At 42.6% G+C, this 24204-nt stretch overlaps 1 protein-coding gene across 1 annotated transcript in view; it reads right to left on the bottom strand.

Annotated features, from left to right (window-relative positions):
* Positions 1-24204, bottom strand: part of LOC115474547 (adenylate cyclase type 5-like) — a 561227-nt gene that overhangs the window by 136793 nt on the left and 400230 nt on the right. The window contains exons 10-11 of the mRNA XM_030210051.1: positions 18630-18774; positions 9246-9343 (exon numbers count right to left, since the gene is read on the bottom strand). Of these exons, the coding sequence (XP_030065911.1) occupies positions 9246-9343; positions 18630-18774 (243 nt within the window). The remainder of the gene's footprint in view (positions 1-9245; positions 9344-18629; positions 18775-24204) is intronic.

Below are 24204 nucleotides of genomic sequence, written 5' to 3'. Positions count from 1 at the left end.
CCCCTGCAGCCACCCATGTCCAGCGACCCTCCTCTCCCCCTGCGCCCACTGCAGCCACCCATGTCCAGCGACCCTCCTCTCCCCCTGCGCCCACTGCAGCCACCCATGTCCAGCGACCCTCCTCTCCCCCTGCGCCCACTGCAGCCACCAATGTCCAGCGAACCTCCTCTCTCCTCTGCCCTCCCTCCTGCCACCCATGTCCAGCGACCCTCCTCTCTCCCCTGCCCCCCCCCTCCAGCCACCCATGTCCAGCGACTCCCTGCCCCCCCTGCAGCCACCCATGTCCAGCAACCCTCCTCTCTCCCCTGCCCCCCTCCAGCCACCCATGTCCAGCGACCCCCTGTCCCCCTTGCAGCCATCCATGTCCAGTGATCCTCCTCTCTTCCCTGCCCCCCCTTCAGCCACCCATGTCCAGCGACCCTCCTCTCTCCCCTGCCCCCCCTCCAGCCACCCATGTCCAGCGACCCTCCTCTGGACATGGATCAGCTGTGAGGCATGTTCCCCCCCCCCCCCCGGGTTCTGAAGTTGACATCATAATGGCTACGGTGATGTCAGCCTGATCTACGGAGCCTAGCAGACCAACTCGGAATGAGCCACGGTCCCAGGTAGCAAGTCAGAATGTTGGAGGTGAGAATTATTATATAGGATGTGTTTAAATGATTACAATGCTAGCATACCCACACGTGTCCACATGCTGTTCTGTAACTATGCACTGACTGCTAGATTCTATATATGGTGCCTGAAAATTCAGAGTGGAAAAAAATATGCCTACAAGTATTCTCTAAAATATGCCTAAATTTTATAGAATTGGTTTAAATTTCCACGTGGTATATACAGGGGCATAGCCACACAACAGATTTTGGGTGGGCCTAGGCAAGAAGTGGGTGGGCACCAAGTGTTCTCCCCCTCCCCACCACCACCAAAAAAATATCTCAGCTGGCAGAAAAACGCTTCTTTCCACCATAGCAGTCTGCAGCAGGCATGCGCTGAAAACTGAGCTTCTGCAGGTGCTGGTATCGTGGAGAGTACTATTACTACTACTACTACTTATCACTTCTATAGCGCTACAAGGCATAAGCAACGCTGTACACCATACATGAAAAGACAGTCCCCGCTCAAAGAGCTCACAATCTAAAAACGGAATGTTGCTAGTGGAATAGCAACATTCCATGTAGAATCTCAAATAGTAGCAACAGAATCTCCAATAGTAGCAACATTCCATGTAGAATCTCAAGTAATAGCAACATTCCAGAATCTCAAATAGTAGCAACATTCCATGTTCCACTGCACTAACCACTAGGCTACTCCTCCACTAGCAACATTCCATCTAGAAGCCTGCCCTTGCAAATCAGCAACGCGGCCGTGCAGGCTTCTGTTTCTGTGAGTCTGATGATGTCAGACTCACAGAAACAGAAGCCTGCGCAGCCGCATTGCTGATCTGCAAGGGCAGGCTTCTACATTACTACTACTACTTATCACTTCTATAGCGCTATAAGCCATATGCAGCGCTGTACACCATGTACACCATACACGAAAGACAGTCCCTGCTCAAAGAGCTCACAATCTAAAAAGACAGGTAAACAGATAGAACAACTAAGAATTAAAGAGAATTAAAGGGAATTAGAGGTGGGGTACAGGGCAAGTGAGGAGAGGTTAGGAGTCAAAAGCAGTGTCAAAGAGGTGGGCTTTTAGCCTGGACTTGAAAACGGCCAAAGACGGGGCTAGACGTACAGGCTCGGGAAGTTTATTCCAAGTGTAAGGTGCAGCAAGATAAAAGGAATGGAGTCTGGAATTAGCAGTAGAGGAGAAGGGGACAGACAAGAGAGATTTATCTACAGAGTAGCATTTTTGTTACCATCAGGGGGAAATCTTCAGCTGGTGGAGCTGGGGATCTCCACCAGCTACTGCTAAATGTGTGCTACTGTTGGGTGGGCCCCAGCCCACCTGTGGCTATGCCACTGGGTATATAGAATTACACTGCAAGCCTCTCTACGCAATGAAATGTAGTCACGGCCATTTACGTTAAGTTTTACTTGACACAAATCCTGACACCTAAATTAAATGCACAGCGATTGTATTCTTCTATAACGACGGACATAGATTTTAAAAACTCTCATGCCTTACCCCTGGCCACACCTCCTTTTCAACTACGCGAGTTAGAATTCAGGTGCGCCACATTACAGAATACGCTTAGCGAGTTGTGTGTGTAAATCTTAATTAATGTCAATTAGTGCTGATAATTGCTTAACATTCAATTAACAGCGCTGATTAGTTAGTTAAACAATTAAGTTACATGCATTTTTTAAAGAATATGCTTCGATTTCCACGTGGAAATTATGACGCGTTATATAGAATCCCAGGGTTAGCTCCAATAGTGCGCAGTTTACAGGTGGGCAGATTCAGGGCAAAGCATGTGCTGGACACACTTACACATGCAACTTATAGACTACTATAAGTTATGCGTATATCTCCTGAACTTAGGCACATATACTTATTCCTTTAAGAAAAAAGCACCATATAGAAACCCTCTGGGTGCCTATCCAGCTTATAATCGAACGAGAATAACGCCCAAGTTCCGACCTAAATCGGGAGATGGGCGTTTATCTCACAAAAACGAATAACGCGGTATAATCAAAAGCCGAATTTGGGTCGCTTTCAACTGCACTCCGTCGCGGATGCGGACAAAGTGGACGGGGGCGTGTCGAAGGCGTGTCGAAGGCGGAACTGGGGCGTGGTTATCGGGCGAACAGAGATGGGCGCCCTTCGCCGATAATGGAACAGTTTTGAGCTAGAATTTAGGACACTTTTCCTGGACCCTGTTTTTTTACGAATAAGGCCCCCAAAAGTGCCCTAAATTACCAGATGACCCCCAGAGGGAGTCGGGGATGACCTCCCCTGACTCCCCCAGTGGTCACTAACCCCCTCCCACCACAACAAATGATGTTTCACAACTTTTTACTTTCACCCTCAAATGTCATACCCTCCTCCCAAGCAGCAGTATGCAGGTCCCTGGAGCAGTTGTTAGGGGGTGCAGTGGACGTCAGGCAGGTGGACCCAGGCCCATCCCCCCCTACCTGTTACAATTGTGCTGCTTAATGCTATTAGTCGTCCAACCCCCCCAAACCCACTGTACCCACATGTAGGTGCCCCCCTTCACCTCTTAGGGCTATAGTAATGATGTAGACTTGTGGGCAGTGGGTTTTGAGGGGGATTTGGGGGGCTCAACACCCAAGGGAAGGGTGCTATGCACCTGGGAGCTCTTTTACCTTTTATTTGGTTTTTGTAAAAGTGCCCCCTAGGGTGCCCGGTTGGTGTCCTGCCATGTGAGGGGGACCAGTGCACTATGAATCCTGGCCCCTCCCACGAACAAATGCCTTGGATTTATTCGTTTTTGAGCTGGGCGATTTCATTTTCCATTATCGCTGAAAAGCAAAATCGCCCAGCTCACACCTTGACGAATAGAACATGGGCGTCTTTTTCTTTTAAAAAATACGATCCGCCCCGCCCCTTCACGGACCCGTTCTCGGAGATAAACGCCCATGGAGATAGGCGTTTCTGTTCCATTATGCCCCTCCACATATATATATATATATATATATATTTATTTATTGATTTATTTGCAGCATTGGTATCCCACATTTTCCCACCGATTTGCAGGCTCAATGTGGCTTACATTATGCCGTAATGGCGATCGCCATTCCGGAATGAGAAATACAGAATATTTAAAGTACATGTAAAGTACAGAAAATATAAACTACTACAACTTAACATTTCTAGAGCGCTACTAGGGTTATGCAGCGCTGTACAATTTAACAAAGAGAGACAGTCCCTGCTCAAAGAGCTTACAATCTAATAGACAAGTGAACGGTTGGTCCGATAGGGGCGGTCAAATTGGGGCAGTCTGGATTCACTGAACGGTAAGGCTTAGGTGCCGAACGCAGCATTGAAGAGGTGGGCTTTAAGCAAAGACTTGAAGACGGGCAGGGAGGGGGCTTGGCGTAAGGGTTCAGGAATATAGGTTATAAGAAAATAGAATATAAAATAAAATATAGAAAATAGGTTATAAGAAGTAGATATACAGTTCAATTCAGGCATTAAAGATCAAGGGTAAATGTAAATCATTCAACAGTAACAATGTGAATAAAGTAGACAAATAAAAGAGTTCAATGTTATCTTGTTTTGATAAAGTTTTGATATCTGGCCATTTATGAAGGATCCTTTAGGTAAGTCTCTTTGAACAGGTTAGTCTTTAGTAACTTACGGAAGTTTTTATGGCAGTTGGTAGTGCATTCCACAGTTGCGTGCCAATGTAGGAGAAGCTAGATGCATAAATTGATTTATATTTAAGTCCTTTGCAACTGGGGTAATGGAGGTTCATGAAAGTGCGTGATGATCTTTTTGTGTTCCTTGCTGGTAGGTCTATGAGGTCTGACATGTATAACGGGGCCTCGCCATGAATAATTCTATAAACCAGGGTACAGGTTTTGAATACAATTCGATCTTTTAATGGGAGCCAACGCAACTTTTCTCTGAGGGGTTTGGCGCTTTCGTATTTCGCTTTTCCAAATATGAGTCTAGCTGCATACCGCAGCCGTTTGGAGTTTTTTTTTTAAATGATTTGTGCTTTGCATCCAGCGTAGATGGAATTGCAGTAATCTAAGTGGCTCAGCACCATTGATTGCACCAGGTTGCGGAATATCTCCCTAGGGAAGAAAGGTTAAACTCTTTTGAGTTTCCACATCTTCTTTGTTACATTTTCCGCATAGCTTTCTAGTGTGAGATTTCTATCAATTGAGACTCCCAGAAGTTTCAAGGTGTCTGAAACAGGGAGAGTATGGTTTGGGATATTTATAGTGGTATGTTTAATCTTGTTATATTGCGATGAAAGGATAAGACATTGTGTCTTTTGTGCTCTTTATAGAATTAGCCCCTGCCTAACTTCTATATATAGAACTCAAAGTAGAGGAGTGTGGTAGCCGTGTTAGTCCACTCTTAAGGTTATCAATAGAAATCAAACAAAATAAAACATGGAAAAGAAAATAAGATGATACCTTTTTTATTGGACATAACTTAATACATTTCTTGATTAGCTTTCGAAGGTTGCCCTTCTTCCTCAGATCGGAAATAAGCAAATGTGCTGGCTGACAGTGTATATAAGTGAAAACATTCAAGCATTACTATGACAGTAAAATAGATACTATTGGAGATTCTACATGGAATGTTGCTATTCCACTAGCAACATTCCATGTAGAAGGCTGCGCAGGCTTCTGTTTCTGTGAGTCTGACGTCCTGCACGTATGTGCAGGACGTCAGACTCACAGAAGCAGAAGCCTGCGCGGCCACGTTGGTGATCCGCAAGGGCCGACTTCTACATGGAATGTTGCTAGTGGAATAGCAACATTCCATGTAGAATCTATAGAAATCAAACAAAATAAAACATGGAAAAGAAAATAAGATGATTCCTTTTTTTATTGGACATAACTTAATACATTTCTTGATTAGCTTTCGAAGGTTGCCCTTCTTCCTCAGATCGGAAATAAGCAAATGTGCTAGCTGACAGTGTATATAAGTGAAAACATTCAAGCATTACTATGACAGTAAAATAGATACCATTGGAGATTCTACATGGAATGTTGCTATTCCACTAGCAACATTCCATGTAGAAGGCTGCGCAGGCTTCTGTTTCTGAGAGTCTGACGTCCTGCACGTATGTGCAGGACGTCAGACTCACAGAAGCAGAAGCCTGCGCAGCCACATTGGTGATCTGCAAGGGCCGACTTCTACATGGAATGTTGCTAGTGGAATAGCAACATTCCATGTAGAATCTATAGAAATCAAACAAAATAAAACATGGAAAAGAAAATAAGATGATTCCTTTTTTTATTGGACATAACTTAATACATTTCTTGATTAGCTTTCGAAGGTTGCCCTTCTTCCTCAGATCGGAAATAAGCACATGTGCTAGCTGACAGTGTATATAAGTGAAAACATTCAAGCATTACTATGACAGTAAAATAGATACCATTGGAGATTCTACATGGAATGTTGCTACTATTGGAGATTCTACATGGAATGTTGCTATTCCACTAGCAACATTCCATGTAGAAGGCTGCGCAGGCTTCTGTTTCTGTGAGTCTGACGTCCTGCATGTACGTGCAGGACGTCAGACTCACAGAAGCAGAAGCCTGCGCGGCCACATTGGTGATCCGCAAGGGCCGACTTCTACATGGAATGTTGCTAGTGGAATAGCAACATTCCATGTAGAATCTATAGAAATCAAACAAAATAAAACATGGAAAAGAAAATAAGATGATACCTTTTTTATTGGACATAACTTAATACATTTCTTGATTAGCTTTCGAAGGTTGCCCTTCTTCGTCAGATCGGAAACACCCTTCTAGAAGGGTGTTATTTTGTTTGATTTCTATATATAGAACTCAAAATTGTGTGCACAATTTAATTGCATAACAAACCAATCAGCACCAGTAATTAGGTGCTATCGATTAATGGCGCTAATTGGCAGCTATTTGAATTTAAACATGCATCTTCCTAGTCATGATTCTATAAAGAGGTGAGTGTAAATTATTCCATGTGGATCTGAAAAGGAGGCATGGCCATGGGTGGGTCTGATTTCCAACTGTTCTGCAAAGCCATGATTCCTGCTCCCATCTCTAGGTGAAGTTAAGAATAAAGGAGGTAATTTTACAATGTCACTGCTGTACCTACAGTATATGCACAAATGGTCTCTTCTAAAACACTGACTGCCTTAAATGTATGAGTATTGGCATGAATTGTATGTACTCTGCTGGTAAGGTGTGGCCAGGTGGCAGTCTTGATAGGGAATGGGAGTACTTCACATATATGCAAGTAGACTGCAAAGTAAGGAGTCCTTTTACTAAGTTGCAGTAAGCACTAATGCATGCTTACTGCAGCTTAAAATGTCTTACTGCGGTTCGAGCTCAGGTGCCCATGGTAATTTAGTGATCAGCATGCAATTCCCAAGCATTAAAGAACAGATTATATTTTTTTGTGCTGGGGGCGGGTCTGGGCGAAGAGTGGGTGTGTTGTGATCTAATCCGTTAGCAAAGCAACATTGCCGCACATTATCCGATTAACGTGTGGTTAGCTCGTGAGCCTTTATGCCTAAAAATAGGTGTTGGCAAGTGCTCACGTGCTAAAGGTCATGCACTAATGAGAAAATTATCACATGGCCATTAATGCAGGAAACAGAAAAATCGGCCATTTTACCCCTACAGGAAAAATGGCCTTAGCATGTAGGAAAGACTCATGTAAGGACACACTAAGGCCACTTTTTACCATAGCCTAGTAAAAGAGCCCCTAAGCTAATGTACAGTACAAGCAGTGCGTTTTTTTTTGTAGCAAAAAAGGTGCCGGTACTCAAATGCCAGGCCACTCTTCAGGAGTGGGGTGATCACTGAGGGACCCACTCCCACAATAGCCAGGCCCCCTGCAACCAGTCACAGAAATCTATGACAAGGCAGAATTGGTGTGTAGAGCCTGAGCTCTTTCATTAAAATTTGCAGATAAAACTTGGGGACCATGGGTCAATTTTGGCAGACAATGGAAAAGGTGCCGGTACTCAGTACCCCCCCAAGTACCCCCTCAAAAAAAGCCCTGAGTACAAGAGTAGAAGTGCAAAGTATGTGCAAACAATTACACCTTTTCTCGATCATGGCTTCAACTGAAGGTACATTCTCTGTCACTTATGCTAGTATTCTTGGGGGGAGAACATTGGTGCTACATCATTCTGCTCGGATTTGCAGCAGTATTAGCTGGTTTTGTGAAAATCCAGGTACGACCAAGTCAGTGCTACTTAACCAGGTAGGAGCCTCTCCTACTTGTTAAGTAGCTTTGAATATTGGGCCCTATAATTTTGTTAACCATCAATTAGAATATAATTTTTATTCTATTAATTCCAGGACTGGGAAATTTTCACAGCGTTAGTAATGAACAGCAGCTATACTACTTTAGGGAAAAGTCCATTGAACCTTTTTTTTTTTGGGGGGGGGGGGGGTTGCCGGGTTCTTGAAGCCTGGATTGCAGGGGCGTAGGCAGACCTGCCATTTTAGGTGGGCCCACAGTTAATCTGGGTGGGCCCTTCCCACCCCCCGACCCCACTGTCTCCTACCCCTGTACATACATACAATATAGTTTTATTTTAATGACCAGACGGCTGCCCTGAACCCCCTCCCCCCCCAGTCATAACTCAGAGCCATTGCCTGTCACAATTCCTATAGGCAACCTGCAGGCTTCTCTCTACTATATTCCCCACCAAAGAAACAAGAAGTGACATTATTGAGGGCAGAACCTGATGGAAAGCAGATGCCAGGCCACGAGTGGAGAAGAGGGAGAGAGAGTAGTGAGGCGCTGCCAGTGACGAGCTTTGGGGGCCTCATGGGCTGCTGACTGGGTGGGCTTGTGCCCACCCAGGCCCACCCTTAGCTACGCCACTGCTGGATTGGCCGCTGTCAGAGACAGGATGCTGGGCTTGATGAACCCTTGGTCTTTTATTTATTTATTGCATTTGTATCCCACATTTCCCCACCTATTTGCAGGCTCAATGTGGCTTACAATGAATCGTTATTGGTAGACAGAGATTGGAAGATAACAATCAGTGTTGCATAGAGAGCGTGAATAGCATAACAAAGAGTTCAAACAAGCATTTATAATAAAGAAGACTATTCTGATATAGGTAAGGTGGAGAAGTGTCACATTTACAGCTGTTGATCTTTGTGGTATGCCTTGTTGAAGAGGTGGGTCTTCAAGGATTTACGAAACTTAGTTAGTTCCCAAATAGTTTTTAATTTGCGCGGCAATGCGTTCCATAACTGCGTACCCAGGTAAGAAAAGTTGGACGCATGCGTTAGTTTGTATTTGAGACCTTTATAGCTGGGGAAGTGAAGATTAAGGAATGTGCGGGATGATCTTTTGGCGTTTCTGGGTGGCAAGTCTACCAGGTCTGACATGTAGGCTGGGGCATCTCCGTGAATGATTTTATGAATTAGAGAGCATATCTTGAACGCGATACGTTCTTTGAGTGGAAGCCAGTGTAATTTTTCCCCTAGGGGTTTAGCGCTTTCATATTTTGTTTTTCCGAATATGAGTCCCAGTATGGCGGTACTTATGTACTTATGTTTTTATGGGAGAGACGTATTATTTCACTTGGGCGTGCTAACTGGAGTTATCAAGGAGGGAATGCAAAAGGACAGAGGTTATCTACTCACTGTGGTACGATAGTGATCTGAACAAAGCAGATGAAGAGGAAGACGAGAGAGGCACAAGCCACATATGCTCCAAATCGGTCATCCACTTGCTTGGAGTACTGCATGGAAAAGAATGACAACTCATGAGACGCACATTTGCCAAAAAAAGTGCAGCAAAAATTCCAAACAAAAGTGTTTCAAGTCAGTTCAAAGAAAGAGTCACTTGTTGAATTCCTTGAACAATACAGAGAAAACTGTCAAAAGAATATTTTTAATGAGCGATGTTTACAAGTCTAACAGCTTTCCACTGTACTTTGGACAGCTGTGCCAACTTGCATGACAAAACACATACTACCACAAGGCGTCACCGTTAATCAGTGTCTCGTGGAAGCTCTGCCGTGTGTGCAGACGTCCACTAGAAAAACAACCATAAGAATCCAAACCACTTAGGACACTGCTCTTATGGACTGACCCTTTTTTATCTTTACCTCTCCACCCCGCTTATCCCTTTCCATTTATTGTACTCGCCTATTTGTTATTTAAAATGTTGTAAGCCACATTGAGCCTGCCAGCAGTGGGAAATTGTGGGGTATAAGTGTTGTAAAATAAAATAAATAATAAATAGCATTGTAGAATAATTAGACTGACTAAACCGTTTGTCAAATTCAGCTTTTCTCAAACTGCCCCCTCTACTAACCCACTTATAAATTATGGGGCCCTTTTACTAAGCAGCGTAAGGCTCTACGTGCGCCCAACGAGGGCCAAAATGAAGTTACCACCCGGCTATCGCGTGGCTCTTGCGGTAATTTCATTTTTGACGTTCGTCTGATACACGCGGCTGATAAATAATTTTTATTTTCAGATGCGTGTATTGGATGCACGCCAAGTGGCATTTGGCGCGTGTAGGTCATTACCGCCTGGTTACTGTGTGAGACTTTATCGCTAGGTGAAAGGCTGGCGGTAAGGTCACAAACCCAAAATGGACACACTGCAGTTTTGATTTTGCCGCATGTCCGTTTTTGGCAAAAAATTTTTAAAGGCATTTTTTTTTACAGGCAAGCTGAAAAATGATTCTGCATGCGCCCAAACACGCGTCTACACTACCGCAGGCTATTTTTCAGCGTCCCTTTCTAAAATGGCCCCTAACAGTGGCGTACCCACAGGTGGGCCTGGATGGGCCGGGGCCCACCCACTCAGAGTTCAGGTCCACCCAACGGTAGCACATGTTTAGTGGTAGCTGGTGGGGATCCCAAGCTCTGCCAGCTGAAGACTTCCCCCTGATGGTAATGAAAATGCTGCTCTCCACAATACTGGCACCAGTGCATGCTGTTTTCAGCGCATGTCTGCTGCAGACTACCAAGGTGGAGAGAAGCATTTTCCCACCAGCTGAGATATTTTTTTGGTAGTGGGGTGAGAACATTTGGTGCCCACCCACTTCTTGCCTAGGCCCACCCAAAATCTGCTGACTGGCTACGCCCTTGGCCCTTAAGTTATATTCACCCCCAATCTTCAATACCTCTCAAAAGAGCACCTCAATTAAATCTCACCGTGGACAATGCCTGCACCTTCTTGCCTTTATCATACGGAATGCTGACTTTGAGGTTGATACCAAAGTGATTTAAATGACCAGGAAAGGCTCCTGGCTATTTAAATTGCTTGTCCGGTGCAACTGGGTATTTCAGTGGCACGTACTCGGATAGTGCCGCTGAATATACCCAGTTAGCACCTAAATCGCAGGACCAAGACTGTGGAATTCTCTACCTTCTTGGATCTGAGCCTTAAGAAATATGGATGAATTGAAATGTTTTGTTTCAGAAAGCATTTCATATTTCTTAGGGGCTAGTCTTGGACTGTTTGGATTCTGATGTTTTATCAGATATTGTTTTGATGTATGTCTGTGAAATGTGTATTATTGTTATGATTGTCAATTGTTCCCCGCTCAGGATTGTAGATGTGTGGGTAATAAATGTTTTAGATAAATAATTAAAATAAATAAACCAAAACCAGGTTTATTTGCTTGGAGTTGGCACTTATCTGGTTAAGTGCTGATTGCAATAATATTCTGTACTTCTCATTCCGGAAATGGCGATCACCATTACGGCATAATGTAAGCCACATTGAGCCTGCAAAGAGGTGGGAAAATGTGGGATACAAATGCAGCAAAATAAATAAATAAATATTGAGCACAAAGGCGGAGATTGCTGAAATCAGTGCCAACTAAGTGTATTCTATAATTGGTGCCTAGATTTAGGCACTGATTGAATACGCTTAATTGATATTTCAGCGCCTAAATCTACGTGCATCCATTTACCCCAATGAAAAAGTGGCATAAATCCCAGCGCATACATTTGGGCGCATTGGGCCACACTCTATAACTAGGTGCATAAATTTCAGAACACCCACAAAATGCCCATTTCCTCCGCCCATAACCATGCCCCTTTTTTGCCTGTGCACGTTAGAAGTTTGGCGCACATCGTTATAGAATACGCTTAGAAAGTCGTGCACCTAAATTCCAATCAGTGTCAATTAGTGCTCATTATTGCTTGTTAAGTGCTGTTATCAGCGCTCATTAGCTTGTTAAATTACGCGCATTGTTTTAGAATCTGCGCTGATTTTGGCACGGATCTCTAGTCTCGCTATATAGAATCTAGAGGTTAATGGGATAAACAGGCCTGCATAAAACACAGTCCTGAATATTGCACTTAACCAGATAAGTGTTAACCGGCTATGCATACCCGGGCATTCAATGTTGGTGACCGGACATGGTCCAGCCTTGAATATGTGCAGGATACTGCTGGTGGTAGCCCCAAAAAACAACAGTAACGTACCTCACCATTGTCATATAAAATCATCAAACAACATTGGAGCCCCATATCTAGCCTGGAGCAGAGTTAAACAAATCATGCAAACAGATCCCAAACAGTTATTTAAAAGGCAATGGGGGTTATTTTAGAAGGGTTTGTTACTTTTTAAAAGTATTTAAGTAAAAAGTAAAAGTACAGGCTTCAAAAGTAGTGAAGTAAAAGTAGAAAGTCTTATCCAAAGAGAATACTCAAGTAAAAAGTACAGCTCTTCAAACTACTTTTTTACTTCAAAGTAAAAAGTATTCTTAACAAGTTGGACCACAGAATCTAGTATGTTTACAAGCTAACTTCCAGGAGGTTATACAAGGTCCTTTCTAGAAAAAAAACAAACCACTCTGAATGTTGCAGTGGGCAGAAAAACATTAATACACCTATTGGAAAACAAAACAAACTGGACTGGTACAGATTAGTCCTACACAGACACTTGATGATAACAGAATATCTGGCCTTTTTCACATATGAATAGAGATAGACCCTCATGAAGTACCGAATAAGTAACCAGAAACTAAAAGTAGAAATATGTAGACACAAATTAAACTGAACCCCCAAGAAGCCATATTCTACATACAGTGCAAAACCAAAGAAACAGAAACAGTGGCATGTCCCCTTTGTACCATGCAAAATAGATAGAGAGCAGATGTAAATTTCAAAAACTGACATATTCAACTGCTAAAATTAAAAATTAACAAATAAAAGAAAAGCAGAAAATAAAGTGATGCCTTTTTATTGGACTAACTTGTTATATTTTTAGACTAGTTTTTGGTGGCCAAAACTTCCTTCCTTAAGTCAGGACAAGCATACTATTACAGCAGTGTACTGTACTGACCTGAAGAAGTAGGTTTTGGTCTCTAAATGTTAGTAAAAACAAATGTATATAGTCCAACAAAAAGGTGTTACATTTTTTCCTTTTATTTATATTTATTAATGTTTTTAAGTTGACTAACACGGCTACCGTATCCTAAAAAAAAATCTTTTTTCTACTTTTGCTGACTGGCCATTTAATTTTTCTAATTGTGTTGGTCTAAGTCTCTGGTTACTGCTTTCCTGTCTTCTTTTAACTCGCTATCCAAGGGTCTCCTGTCTGTGTGTCATTTTTTTCCCCATTCTTCTTCACCTCTTCCAACAAAATCAACTCCAACACTGACCTGTCCCAGCTCTGTCGGTGCTTGAGCACCCACAGTACTTGGACTGTGTCCAGGTAGGGGTCATTTCTATTGGGTTCAGCATCCCAAATCATTTTGAAAAGTTAACTCCAATGCCCCCACCTATCCAGTCTTGCCCAATTTCTCTCTCTCCCCCAGCCTCTGTCTGCTGCTCCTCCACTTTTATCCAGTATCACCCGATCTCTCTCTGTCACTCTCACTCTCTCCATCCCCATTCATCCAGTCTTGCCTAAGTTCTCTCTCTCTCTCCACCTCCCATCCACTGCGGCCCTGCAGCACAGTCTCATTCGCTCCACCCCGTGCACCTCTGCTGGGCCCCTGCTAATAAACTACCATGGGAGACATGCAGAGCCCGGCTCTCTGCAGCACTGCTAGTGCTTCCTGTGCTGGAAGTTTACATCAGAGGAGGTGGGCCTTGTTCAGGAAGCACTAGCAGTGTTGCAGAGAGCCATGTTCAGTGGTGTGCTGGAGCAGGCTCTCACAGGCTCCCAAGAGCCGGTTGTTAAGTTTTTAAGAATTTTGGGAGCCGGTTGTTAAAGTAGGGCCCTCCATGGCTACTTTAACAATTGGCTCCCAAAATGTGGGCTTGGGCCCCCTGCTGAACTATCTTTTACTTTGCTGGTGGGGATGCTGAGCCCTGCCAGCCAAGTAAATAGACTGCTGCTGCTCCCCGCTCCTTGTTTCCAGCTCCGGGCAGCAGGCTGGGACTTCTCGAACATGTGAGAGAAGTTCCAGCATGCTGCTCAGAGCAAGACGTTGGGAGTGGTGGCAGTCCATTTATTGGCTGCCAGCAAAGGTATGCCTAGCGTGCCCGCACGAAGGGAGGGAGGAGAGAGAGGCAAGTGTTGCTCCCCCCCCCCCACCCCACCCCCCGGCCCTTCCAACTGCAGAGCTGGCTACATCCGGAGAAAGAGCCTGTTGTTAAAAATTTACCAGCACACCCCTGTCCATGTTCCATACATCTCCCATGGTAGTTTATTAGCATGAGTCCAGCAGAGGGAGCAAACTGTCCTGCAGGGACACGGTGGATGGGAAGGGAAAGGGAGTGGGCCCTGCATACAGTGAAGGTGCAGTTCAGACTGGGGAGGCAGCTGAGCTTGACAACAACAAAGTAATAGCCAATCAACAGCTGTTCTGGGCAGGTGTAGAGGGCGGGGGCTAGGATTTCCAGGTGATGTCAGACCCTGACTTGGGCCTGAACTTCCAGTCCCAGCTCAGCTGTTTTTGGGACCAAAGGTTCAGGCCCAATCAGCTGCAAGCTGTGTCTGACATCATTTGGAAAGCCTGTAGAAGGGGAGAAGCAGAGGGATGGAAAATACTTTTTTAAAAAACTACTTTCAAAAATTTGTACTTCGTTACCAAATACAAAAGTACAGCTTAAATGAAACTTGTTACAAGTAAAAAGTATTGCAAGAAAAAAAAAAAGTAACTAGTTACAAGTAAAAGTACTGGCATTACTACCCATCTCTGAGCATCTCCACCTGGAAATAGCGGTGTTTAAATATGTAGATCAGCCACATGTGCAAACAGCAATTTTAGAAAGCTGCTATTTACATGTGGATGACTATAGCATGTAGAGATGTCGGGGGGAGGGATATTTTGGAAATGGAACAGGCATGGTTTAAATGGAATAAAGATCTAGACACGTATGCCACATTTTACAAGGGGAATACAGCAGACCAAAAAATTTCAGTGTCGAATTTTACTTCTACCCTGAGGAATGCACAGGTCCCAATTTGAAGGGTTGGGTGGAAAGGCTGACAGAACCCCCCACTCTTGAAGCCATCCCTAGACCATGTATATAAGAACATAAGAACACAAGAATAGCCATACTGGGTCAGACCAATGGCCCATCCAACACAGTATCCTGTTTCCAACAGTGGCCAATCCAGGTTACAAATACCTGGCAGAGACCCAAATAGTAACAACATTCCATGCTACCAATCCCAGGGTAAGCACTGGCTTCCCCACGTTTATCTCAATAGCAGACTATGGATTTTTCCTCCAGGAATTTGCCCAAACCTTTAAACCCAGATAACTGCTGTTACCACATCCTCTGGCAACGAGTTCCAGAGCTTAAGTATTCATTAAGTGAAAAAACATATTTCCTCCTATTTCTTTTAAAAGTATTTCCATGTAACTTCATTGAGTGTCCCCTGGTCTTTGTACTTTTTGAAAGAGTGAAAAATTGATTCACTTCTACCCATTCTACAGCACTCTGGATTTTGTAGACCTCAATCATATCTCCCGTCAGCCAACTCTTTTCCAAGCTGAAGACCCTTTAGCCTTTCCTCAAATGAGAGGAGTTCCATTCCCTTTATTATTTTGGTCGCAAACCTTTTCTAATTCTGCTATATCCTTTTTGAGATACGGCAATCAGAACTGAGCACAATACTCAAGGTGAGGTTGCACCATGGAGTGATACAGAGGCATTAGAGTATTCTTTGTCTTATTTACTATCCCTTTCCTAATAATTCCTAGCATTCTGTTTGCTTTTTTGTCTGTCACCGCACATTGGGCAGAAGATTCAGCATATTGTCTACAATGACACCTAGATCTTTTTCTTGGGTGCTGACTCCCAAGGCGAACCTTAGCATCAGGTAACTATGATGTGGATTATTCTTCCCAATGTACATCACTTTGCATGTGCCAACCTTAAATTTCATCTGCCATTTGGATGTCCAGTCTTCCAATTTCCTAAGGTTTTCCTGCAATTTTCACAATCTGCATGTGTTTTGACAACTTTAAATAGTTTTGTGTTATCTGCAAATTTAATCACCTCACTTGCTCTGATTTCCAAATCTTTAATAAATATGTTAAATAGCACTGGTCCCAGTACAGATCCCTGTGGCACTCCACAATTCACCCTCCTCCATTGAGAATAATGACCATTTAACCCTACCCTCTGTTTTCTATCCAATAACAATTCCTATTTTTATTGTAAACCACTTTGATTTAAGTGGTCTATAAATGTGTAAAATAAATAAATAAATAATCCACAACAGAACATTGCCTCCTATCCCATGATTCTTTAATTTTCTTAGAAGTCTCTCATGAGAAACTTTGTCAAACACGTTCTGAAAATCAACTGGCTCACCTTTATCGACATGTTTAGTCATGCCTTCAATGAGATAAAGCGAACTAGTGAGGCAAGACTTTCCTTGGCTGAATCCATACTGATTCTGTCCCATTAAATCATGTCTTTCTATGTGTTCCATAATTTTATTCTTTATAATAGTTTCCAATATTTTGCCTGGTACTGACATCAGGCTTACCACTCTGCAACGAATTCCAGAGTTTAATTACACATTGAGTGATGAAACCTTTTCTTCGATTCATAATAAATTTACTACTTTGTAGCTTCATTGCATGCCCCCTAGTCCTAGTATTTTTGGAAAGAGTAAACAAACGATTCACGTCTACCCGTTCCACTCCACTCATTACTTTATAGACTTCTATCATATCTCCCCTCAGCCGTCTCTTCTCCAAGCTGAAGAGCCCTAGACGCTTCAGCCTTTCCTCTCAGAGGAATCATCCCATCCCCTTTATCATTTTCGTTGCCTTCTCTGTACCTTTTCTAATTCCATTATATCTTTTTTGAGATGTGGAGCAGGGGGTGAGGAGGTCTTCAGTGCTGGAGAAGGTTCAGGGGGATCTTTGATCGATTTTGATGTGGTTTGGGGTGGATCTTGACTGCTTAGGGAATGGATTCAGGAGAGAAGGGACTGTATGCTTCTTGGGTGGATTAGGGGATGTCTGGACTGGCACAGGGATAGAATCATGGATATAAGAGGCAGTGATTTTAAAAGCTGCTCCCATGCACAATTGAGGGGGATCAGAACACTTTTTTCCTGCATGAACGTTTTAAAATGACTGCTCCCATTGGACTTTCTAGCAAATATATGTGTAGTTTTCCACATCCTTAGAGTAGTTTACAAAAGGATCTGCGTTTCGCAGAGCCTTTCTTTAAATACCTGCAGAATTGTAAATGTCTTGACCTGGATATCTTGATTCCCATCTCAATGTTCTATATAAAATAGGCCTTAATAAAGGCTACCAAAGAAAATGTTCTGCCCTTCATCAACTATACCATATACTTGCCCCTCTGGACAGGGATCATAAGAAAAAAACGCAATAGCACGGGAACCCAATGACACCTCCAATAAGAAACTAATAGCAGAACTGTGGAAAAAAAGGAAAGAAAAAAACACAACCCCTTGCTTTCTCCCCATAAAGATAGATGTTTCTTTAAGGGGAACATAGCAGCTAGAAGAATACAAAACACAGAAAATCAAAGGGGTGAAGGGAAAAAAAAGCACTAAAAAGAAAAAAAAATCCCACATACCATATCAATCCCTTATCCAAGTGCTGGGATGTCCAAAGGCAGATCCTGATGGTACTGCATCTACTCAAAAAAGATGACCCCACTTCCCTAAATTTGGAAGCCCTGTGATCTTTTCCCTAATGGCGCCTACCTCTCATACTTTCTGTAACCATTCCAGCTATTCTTGTGGGGCGTGGGGTAGGGTTTACAGGATTGTTCTGGGAAAGAGATGTTGAAGTGATTATGATTGTTTAGTCCAGTTATCAAAATATCAGGAGGTCCCTTGGGAGGCTGAAAGTTAATTGACAAGGGTATAAGACTGAAGCTTTTTGAGGAATGCTACACTGCTCAGAGAGAGGGATAACCCGGTGCATTAATGCACATAACCCGGTGCAATAATGCACATGTACATATTGGTGAGACCTCATCTAGACTATTGTGTCCAACTGTGCAAGCTGCATCTGCAAATAAGATAAAGTCCAGAGGAAGGTAACTAAAATGGTACCAAGTCATTTACACCTTGAAAAGAGGAGAGAGATAAAATTCAATACAGGCATTGAAATATCTAAAACAAAAGCAAAACTGCAATGCATTAGAAAGCATGATCATTCAATGAAAAGAGTGTTCTACAAAAACATGTTATTGTATAAGGTTGAAATGTTAGGCTGTAGAGTAACACAAGAAAATATTCCTTCTTAGAAAGGGTACTGAACTCATGAAACAGGCTTCCAGTGAAAGAGATGAAGGCAGAAATAGCATCAGAATTCAAGAAAGCATGGGCTAGGCGCAGAGGATCCTTAGTAGAAGGGAAGTGGTAGACACACAGGGTCTATGGTATGCATCTAGAAGGAAAATGGCCTGACTAGATGAACCTTGTGGTCTTTATTTGTCATCATATTCTACGTTTCATATTAGCGTTAAATACCACCTTCAGTGAATCTCTTCAAAAAGGTGGTTAATAAATCATAATAAATACATAAATATTTATTCACATGTTGTTAAGTAACTTCAGAATCTGAATTCAGCTTGTCTTCTTTTCCTTTGAGCACTTTACCTTTTTCTCCAGGTCTGGTTCTCTGAAAGTTAAGAGGAACTTGCGAACGTGCTCAGAACGCAATCGATCAATACTTCTGGCATCAATTGCACGTCCTAGAAACTCATCTACCTCATCCTCTGGGTTCATGTTTTCTTGGGTGTTCCTGAACGGGGAACACAAGCAATGAAATGGGATGTTCAGAAATGTTTCGTCTTTTACCTTAGTGAGAATCAAGAGTGGAACATCCAAAACTCTTCCAAAACTGAATCCCATGTATACATAAAACAGCTCATGGTAGCTTCCAAAATGCCAATATGGGCCAACATAAAAGGATTTGAGCTTATTTATGCACATGTATATATATGACAGGGTAACTTTGGGGTCAATATTAAAAGGGTTTAACTGGGCAGGAGAGGCCCCTGTCCAATTAAACATTTCTGAGCGAGCCCAGCTCCTGATATTCAGTGGCACTTAATTGGCTGTGCTGCTGAATATCTCTGCTAACCAACAACACAAACCCCCCACTCCGGATAATAATGAAATGTGAAGACTAGTGATTAATGGTTGAAGGGAGGAAAAAGCCTCAAGGAGCTTTTGATCAACCAATCTGCAGAGCTATAGATGATCCTGTTGACCTATCTCTTGGTCTCAAAAGGATCTGTTCCTCATCACTGGCAAAAAATCTTCCCAATACCTTCAATATGGATTGATAGGAAAAACTTCCTTCTAATCTGTATCAAACTAGTTATTAGTACCAAAATAGTGGCACTGGTTGTTGCTAAGCTCAAGTGGTGTCAAAGCCCCTATCTCAAAAATAGGCAAGAATGTCACTTAGCTTTCGTGTGATCGTTCAGCTGTGCAGTCTCATCTCCTGCTCAAAAGCCATCAAACCCCCAGATGGACAGTGGCCAGCATTTCGCTCATGCTAAAAAGAGCAATGCTACTTCAGGGTCCAAATGGGTGGTGGTCCAACAATAGCATGCCAGCTTCTCAAGTGGGGGGGAGGTTGTGTTGTTGGTATTCGAGACAGTGACTTTTTGCCTCCTTCACCACCACAGTGTTTTGTTGTTTAGAGGTATCTCTGCTAACCAGCCATCCACTAGGTTAGGGCGGGTTGTGAGCGGAATAGGGCAGAGCACCAACTTAGCTGGTTAGTGGCGATATTCAATCCATTAATCGGTTAAGTAACCGCATAAAATTAGGACAGCAAAACATTTTGTTCTAACTTTATGCAGCAAGTTAACCAGGTACCAGTCCGAATACTGGTCGGTGCCAATATAACTTCCAAGACAGGAGACTCACACGCCCTGGCACTGAATATCCAGAGGTAGGTCAGCCCATTGCTGGATGTGCCTTGTAAGCTGCTTACTGTTGAATACTGAATATAGACCCCATTATAAGCACATTCACATTCAGGTGCATTGTAATTCAAATGCTGTCAGCTACCAAAGGGGGTCTTTTACTAAAGATTAGCTCCAGTTATCTGCAGAAGGGCCCAGTTTATTCCTATGGGCCCTACTGCAGATAACTTTGAGCTAATCTTTAGTAAAAGACTCCCAAAGAAAAGAATACAGGGAGCTCCAGTACTGACATATGAAAGGACAATTTCAGAAGGCTCACACATGTAAAACTCCTGCATACGTAAATAGCTATTTTTGGGCCCTATGAAATAAAGTGCAAAGTGACTTTGCAAAAGTACACTTTGTGCAAAACATATCACAAAATGCTTGGAAATGCACAATGTTATTTTTTGCATGAAGTGCACTTAAGTAAACTTTCATGTGAGATGCATTTTGTGGAAAACTTTATACACATTTTGCATTTATAAATTGCTGTGATGCAAAATCATGCCAAGCAGCTCATGAATGGGGAAAAAAAAAGGCTTTGCAGGTCTATTTTCACAGAAAAAGCTACAATTTAATAGGTACAATTATTTTTTCCAGAGCTGCCAGGAAAAAAAAGTAACTTTTGCATGTTGGTGGCTTACATGAATTGGTATCCCCTGGATCCTTCCCCCCCCCCCCCCCCCCTCCCGGGGGGCTTCTCAGCCCTGGTGGCCCAGTGAACCCAATGACTCACTCCATCCCCCTTTGTAACAATTTGACCCCTAGTAGTAAAAAAAATACCATCAGGGGTCAGCTATGCTATTTTTTATTTATTTATGCAAACTTTCAATAATACTTCATTTCAATATAATTCCATGACAAGAATCAAGAAAATAAATTTCCCAATATGAAAAAAATAAGGAAAACACATCTTTAACATTTGTCCACAATATAAGGAAACCTAGGTTCCAAGTTATAATTGATAAAAAAAAAAAAAGAGAACAAGAAATAAATATTACCCTCCCTTGTGCTTCAGCGTATTCAAACAGCAAGAAAACGCTTCTTATCTAGCTTCAAAAAAATTCCAGTGCAGAAGTTATTGGTTAAGGAGAATGAGGAAATTAGGATTGTGTTTGTCAATCTTCTGTGGAACAGTCTCAAGGACTGACAAATTATAACACCAGAACAGATTCTGTGGTATTTAAAGTCCAGGAACTAAACCAAACATCTCAACTTTTGTTAGAGGTCATTTATATTTGCATAGGAAAGTTGAATATGTAGAAAATTTTGCGCGGCGTAACAATTTACACTTCCTAAACCCTCCTAGTCACCTTTAATTGCTCCTGGAGATATGCTTAAGAAGCACTGCATGGAAATTCTCAAATTACCATTGGAATCTCTTCCACCAGTCGTTTGAAACTTCCTATTTGGTATGAAAGGGTATAGAAGCTTCAGTGGGCCTTAAACAACCAGGCCAATCTAGTTTTGACCTTGCAGGCTTCTTAGAATCTTTTGTGGAAATTGTGCCTCAGAGGATGACTATGATTGTCACTTTCGCAGTAGAGACGGCCCACAACAATATTACATTACACTTGGTTTTTGTATACTGCGAATACCTCACAAGTGTGGTTCACTGTGGTCTACATAACAAGAAATGGAGCAGTCATCCAGAATTACAACATCATTAAAATTACAACATATGTAAAATTAAAAATCATACCCCCCCCCCCCCCCCCACTGATATTCAGCTGGCGGCAGGCAACGAAGTTAGCTGCTGCCGGCAGCACTGACCCCAGATATTCAATACCACAAAAACCTTATAAGAATAGAAATATTTTTTATCCAAATTAGCTATTTATTTTTGTTACATTTGTACCCCGTGCTTTCCCACTCATGGCAGGCTCAATGCAGCAGGCAATGGAGGGTTAAGTGACTTGCCCTGAGTCACAAGGAGCTGCTTGTGCCGGGAATTGAACTCAGTTCCTCAGGACCAAAGTCCACCACCTTAACCACTAGGCCACTCCTCCACTGTTGCTACTATTTGAGATTCTACATGGAATGTTGCTACTATTGAGATTCTGTTGCTACTATTTGAGATTCTACATGGAATGTTGCTATTCCACTAGCAACATTCCATGTAGAAGTCGGCCCTTGCAGATCACCAACGTGGCCGCGCAGGCTTCTGCTTCTGTGAGTCTGACGTCCTGCACGTGCAGGACATCAGACTCACAGAAACAGAAGCCTGCACAGCCTTCTACATGGAATGTTGTTAGTGGAATAGCAACATTCCATGTAGAATGTCCAATAGTATCTATTTTATTTTTGTTACATTTGTACCCCGTGCTTTCCCACTCATGGCAGGCTCAATGCAGCAGGCAATGGAGGGTTAAGTGACTTGTCCAGAGTCACAAGGAGCTGCCTATGCCGGGAATTGAACTCAGTTCCTCAGGACCAAAGTCCACCACCCTAACCACTAGGCCACTCCTCCAATATAATTTATTATTTATATCTCTCTATCACATCTAGTACATATGAGTGGCCTAGTGGTTAGGGTGGTGGACTTTGGTCCTGAGGAACTGAGTTCAATTCCCGGCACAGGCAGCTCCTTGTGACTCTGGACAAGTCACTTAACCCTTCATTGCCTGCCACATTGAGCCTGCCATGAGTGGGAAAGTGCAGGGTACAAATGTAACAAAAATAAATCATAATAAATCAACAATCATATACATATAAGGACCTGAAGAAATTGTGATAACTTCAAGTTAAATAATCATCTCATATTTTGACTTTTGGAAGAACATGGACACAATTGGAATGGACTTTGCATTGTATGGACTCTGAGAGTGGAATACATAGGAGAAATACAGTATTGTATTGAAGATAAAATTATGATGTATACGATTGTTGATTTATAATCTCATGTGTACTAGATGTGATAGAGAGATATAAATAATAAATAGCTAATTTGGATAAAAAATATAAGGTTTTTGTGGTATTTAAAGTGGTGGAATAGTTAAAGTATTGGTCCCTTTTCTATTTTATTTCTGCCCAGATATTCAATGCCAGGCTGTTTCCAGTGACCAGCATTGAATATCTGGGGGGTGGTTTGGCTGGCTTTAACTTAACTGGCTATGTCAATATTTAGCACTGGCCCTTCATTTTGAGAAGAGGAGTGTTAAGGAAGACCCGTTTAAGCTAAGTACTCTTCCACATATTTTTTGGAATACAGCTTTGCAGTTTTGCATTTGACGTGTATGCTCGTAAGGAGGTTTTTTTGTGCCAATAATGAAGCAGCCCTGCTCTTGTTGCTTATTGCACTTGTGAGCTTCTTGAGGTTTTTTCCTCCTGCGAATGTCACTGGATTTGGAGGTCAGGCTACAGGAGAACTCTTGTCATTTATTTGTGTATAAAGTTAAGCATGACCATTGACGTCATGTCAATAGCAGGCATAAACGTACGTACCTACATGTGCCATGCAACGTGCATAACTTTATAGCATTCCATAGGATGTGTGTATGTCCCTCCCATGTGAATGCCCCTTGCAGTTACACGCTATAGCACTTATGAGCCCTCTTACAGAACAGTAGCATCTTCTGACTATGCCCTTCCTTTCATACGATTTCTTTGAACATCTTCCAGAAATCAATGTTTTAACATTTCAGGCCTCAGTCTTTGGAATGGCCTTCCTCTTAGCTTATACATGCAGTCCTCTCACCAAGATTTTAAGGCAGCTCTTAAAACCCACTTATACAGGCGGGTATTTGAGTCTACTAGTTGAATCGTCCCTTGGTGTCCCTCCCTACTTCTCCACGCCTTTGGAGGCCCGTGTTGGAGCGCTCAGCCTGCTGGATCTGCTCTTCCTTTACCTCCAAGCTACTCTTTCATGGAGTGCTGCAATTCTTTAGTCTAGTTCGTTGGATGAGAACAGCTGAAGGAAGCAGAACATCAGTGGGCAAAATTGAAAGGAGATATTTTAATGGTGGCAAACCTTTATGTAAGACTAGTATATAAAAGTAAGATGAAAAGAAGGCTGCTCTGGTTCTCAAACATTAGCTTAAAAGGTAAGGGAAAAAAGGTTAGCCTTCATAAATTACAAGACAACTAAGAAAGAGGAAGACAGGCAAAAATACCTAGAAAAGCTAGGAGTAGCTGGAAAAGCTGTCAGGAAAGCAAAGACGCAAATGGAAGAAAAGATAGCCGATACGGTAAAATTGGGAGACAAGACATTTCTTTTAGATATGTAAGTGATAGGAGGAAGTGCCATAATA

This window comes from Microcaecilia unicolor, chromosome 7, assembly GCF_901765095.1.
Source record: "Microcaecilia unicolor chromosome 7, aMicUni1.1, whole genome shotgun sequence".
NCBI lineage: Eukaryota > Metazoa > Chordata > Amphibia > Gymnophiona > Siphonopidae > Microcaecilia > Microcaecilia unicolor.
This window is presented reverse-complemented; position numbering and strand designations above follow the sequence as displayed.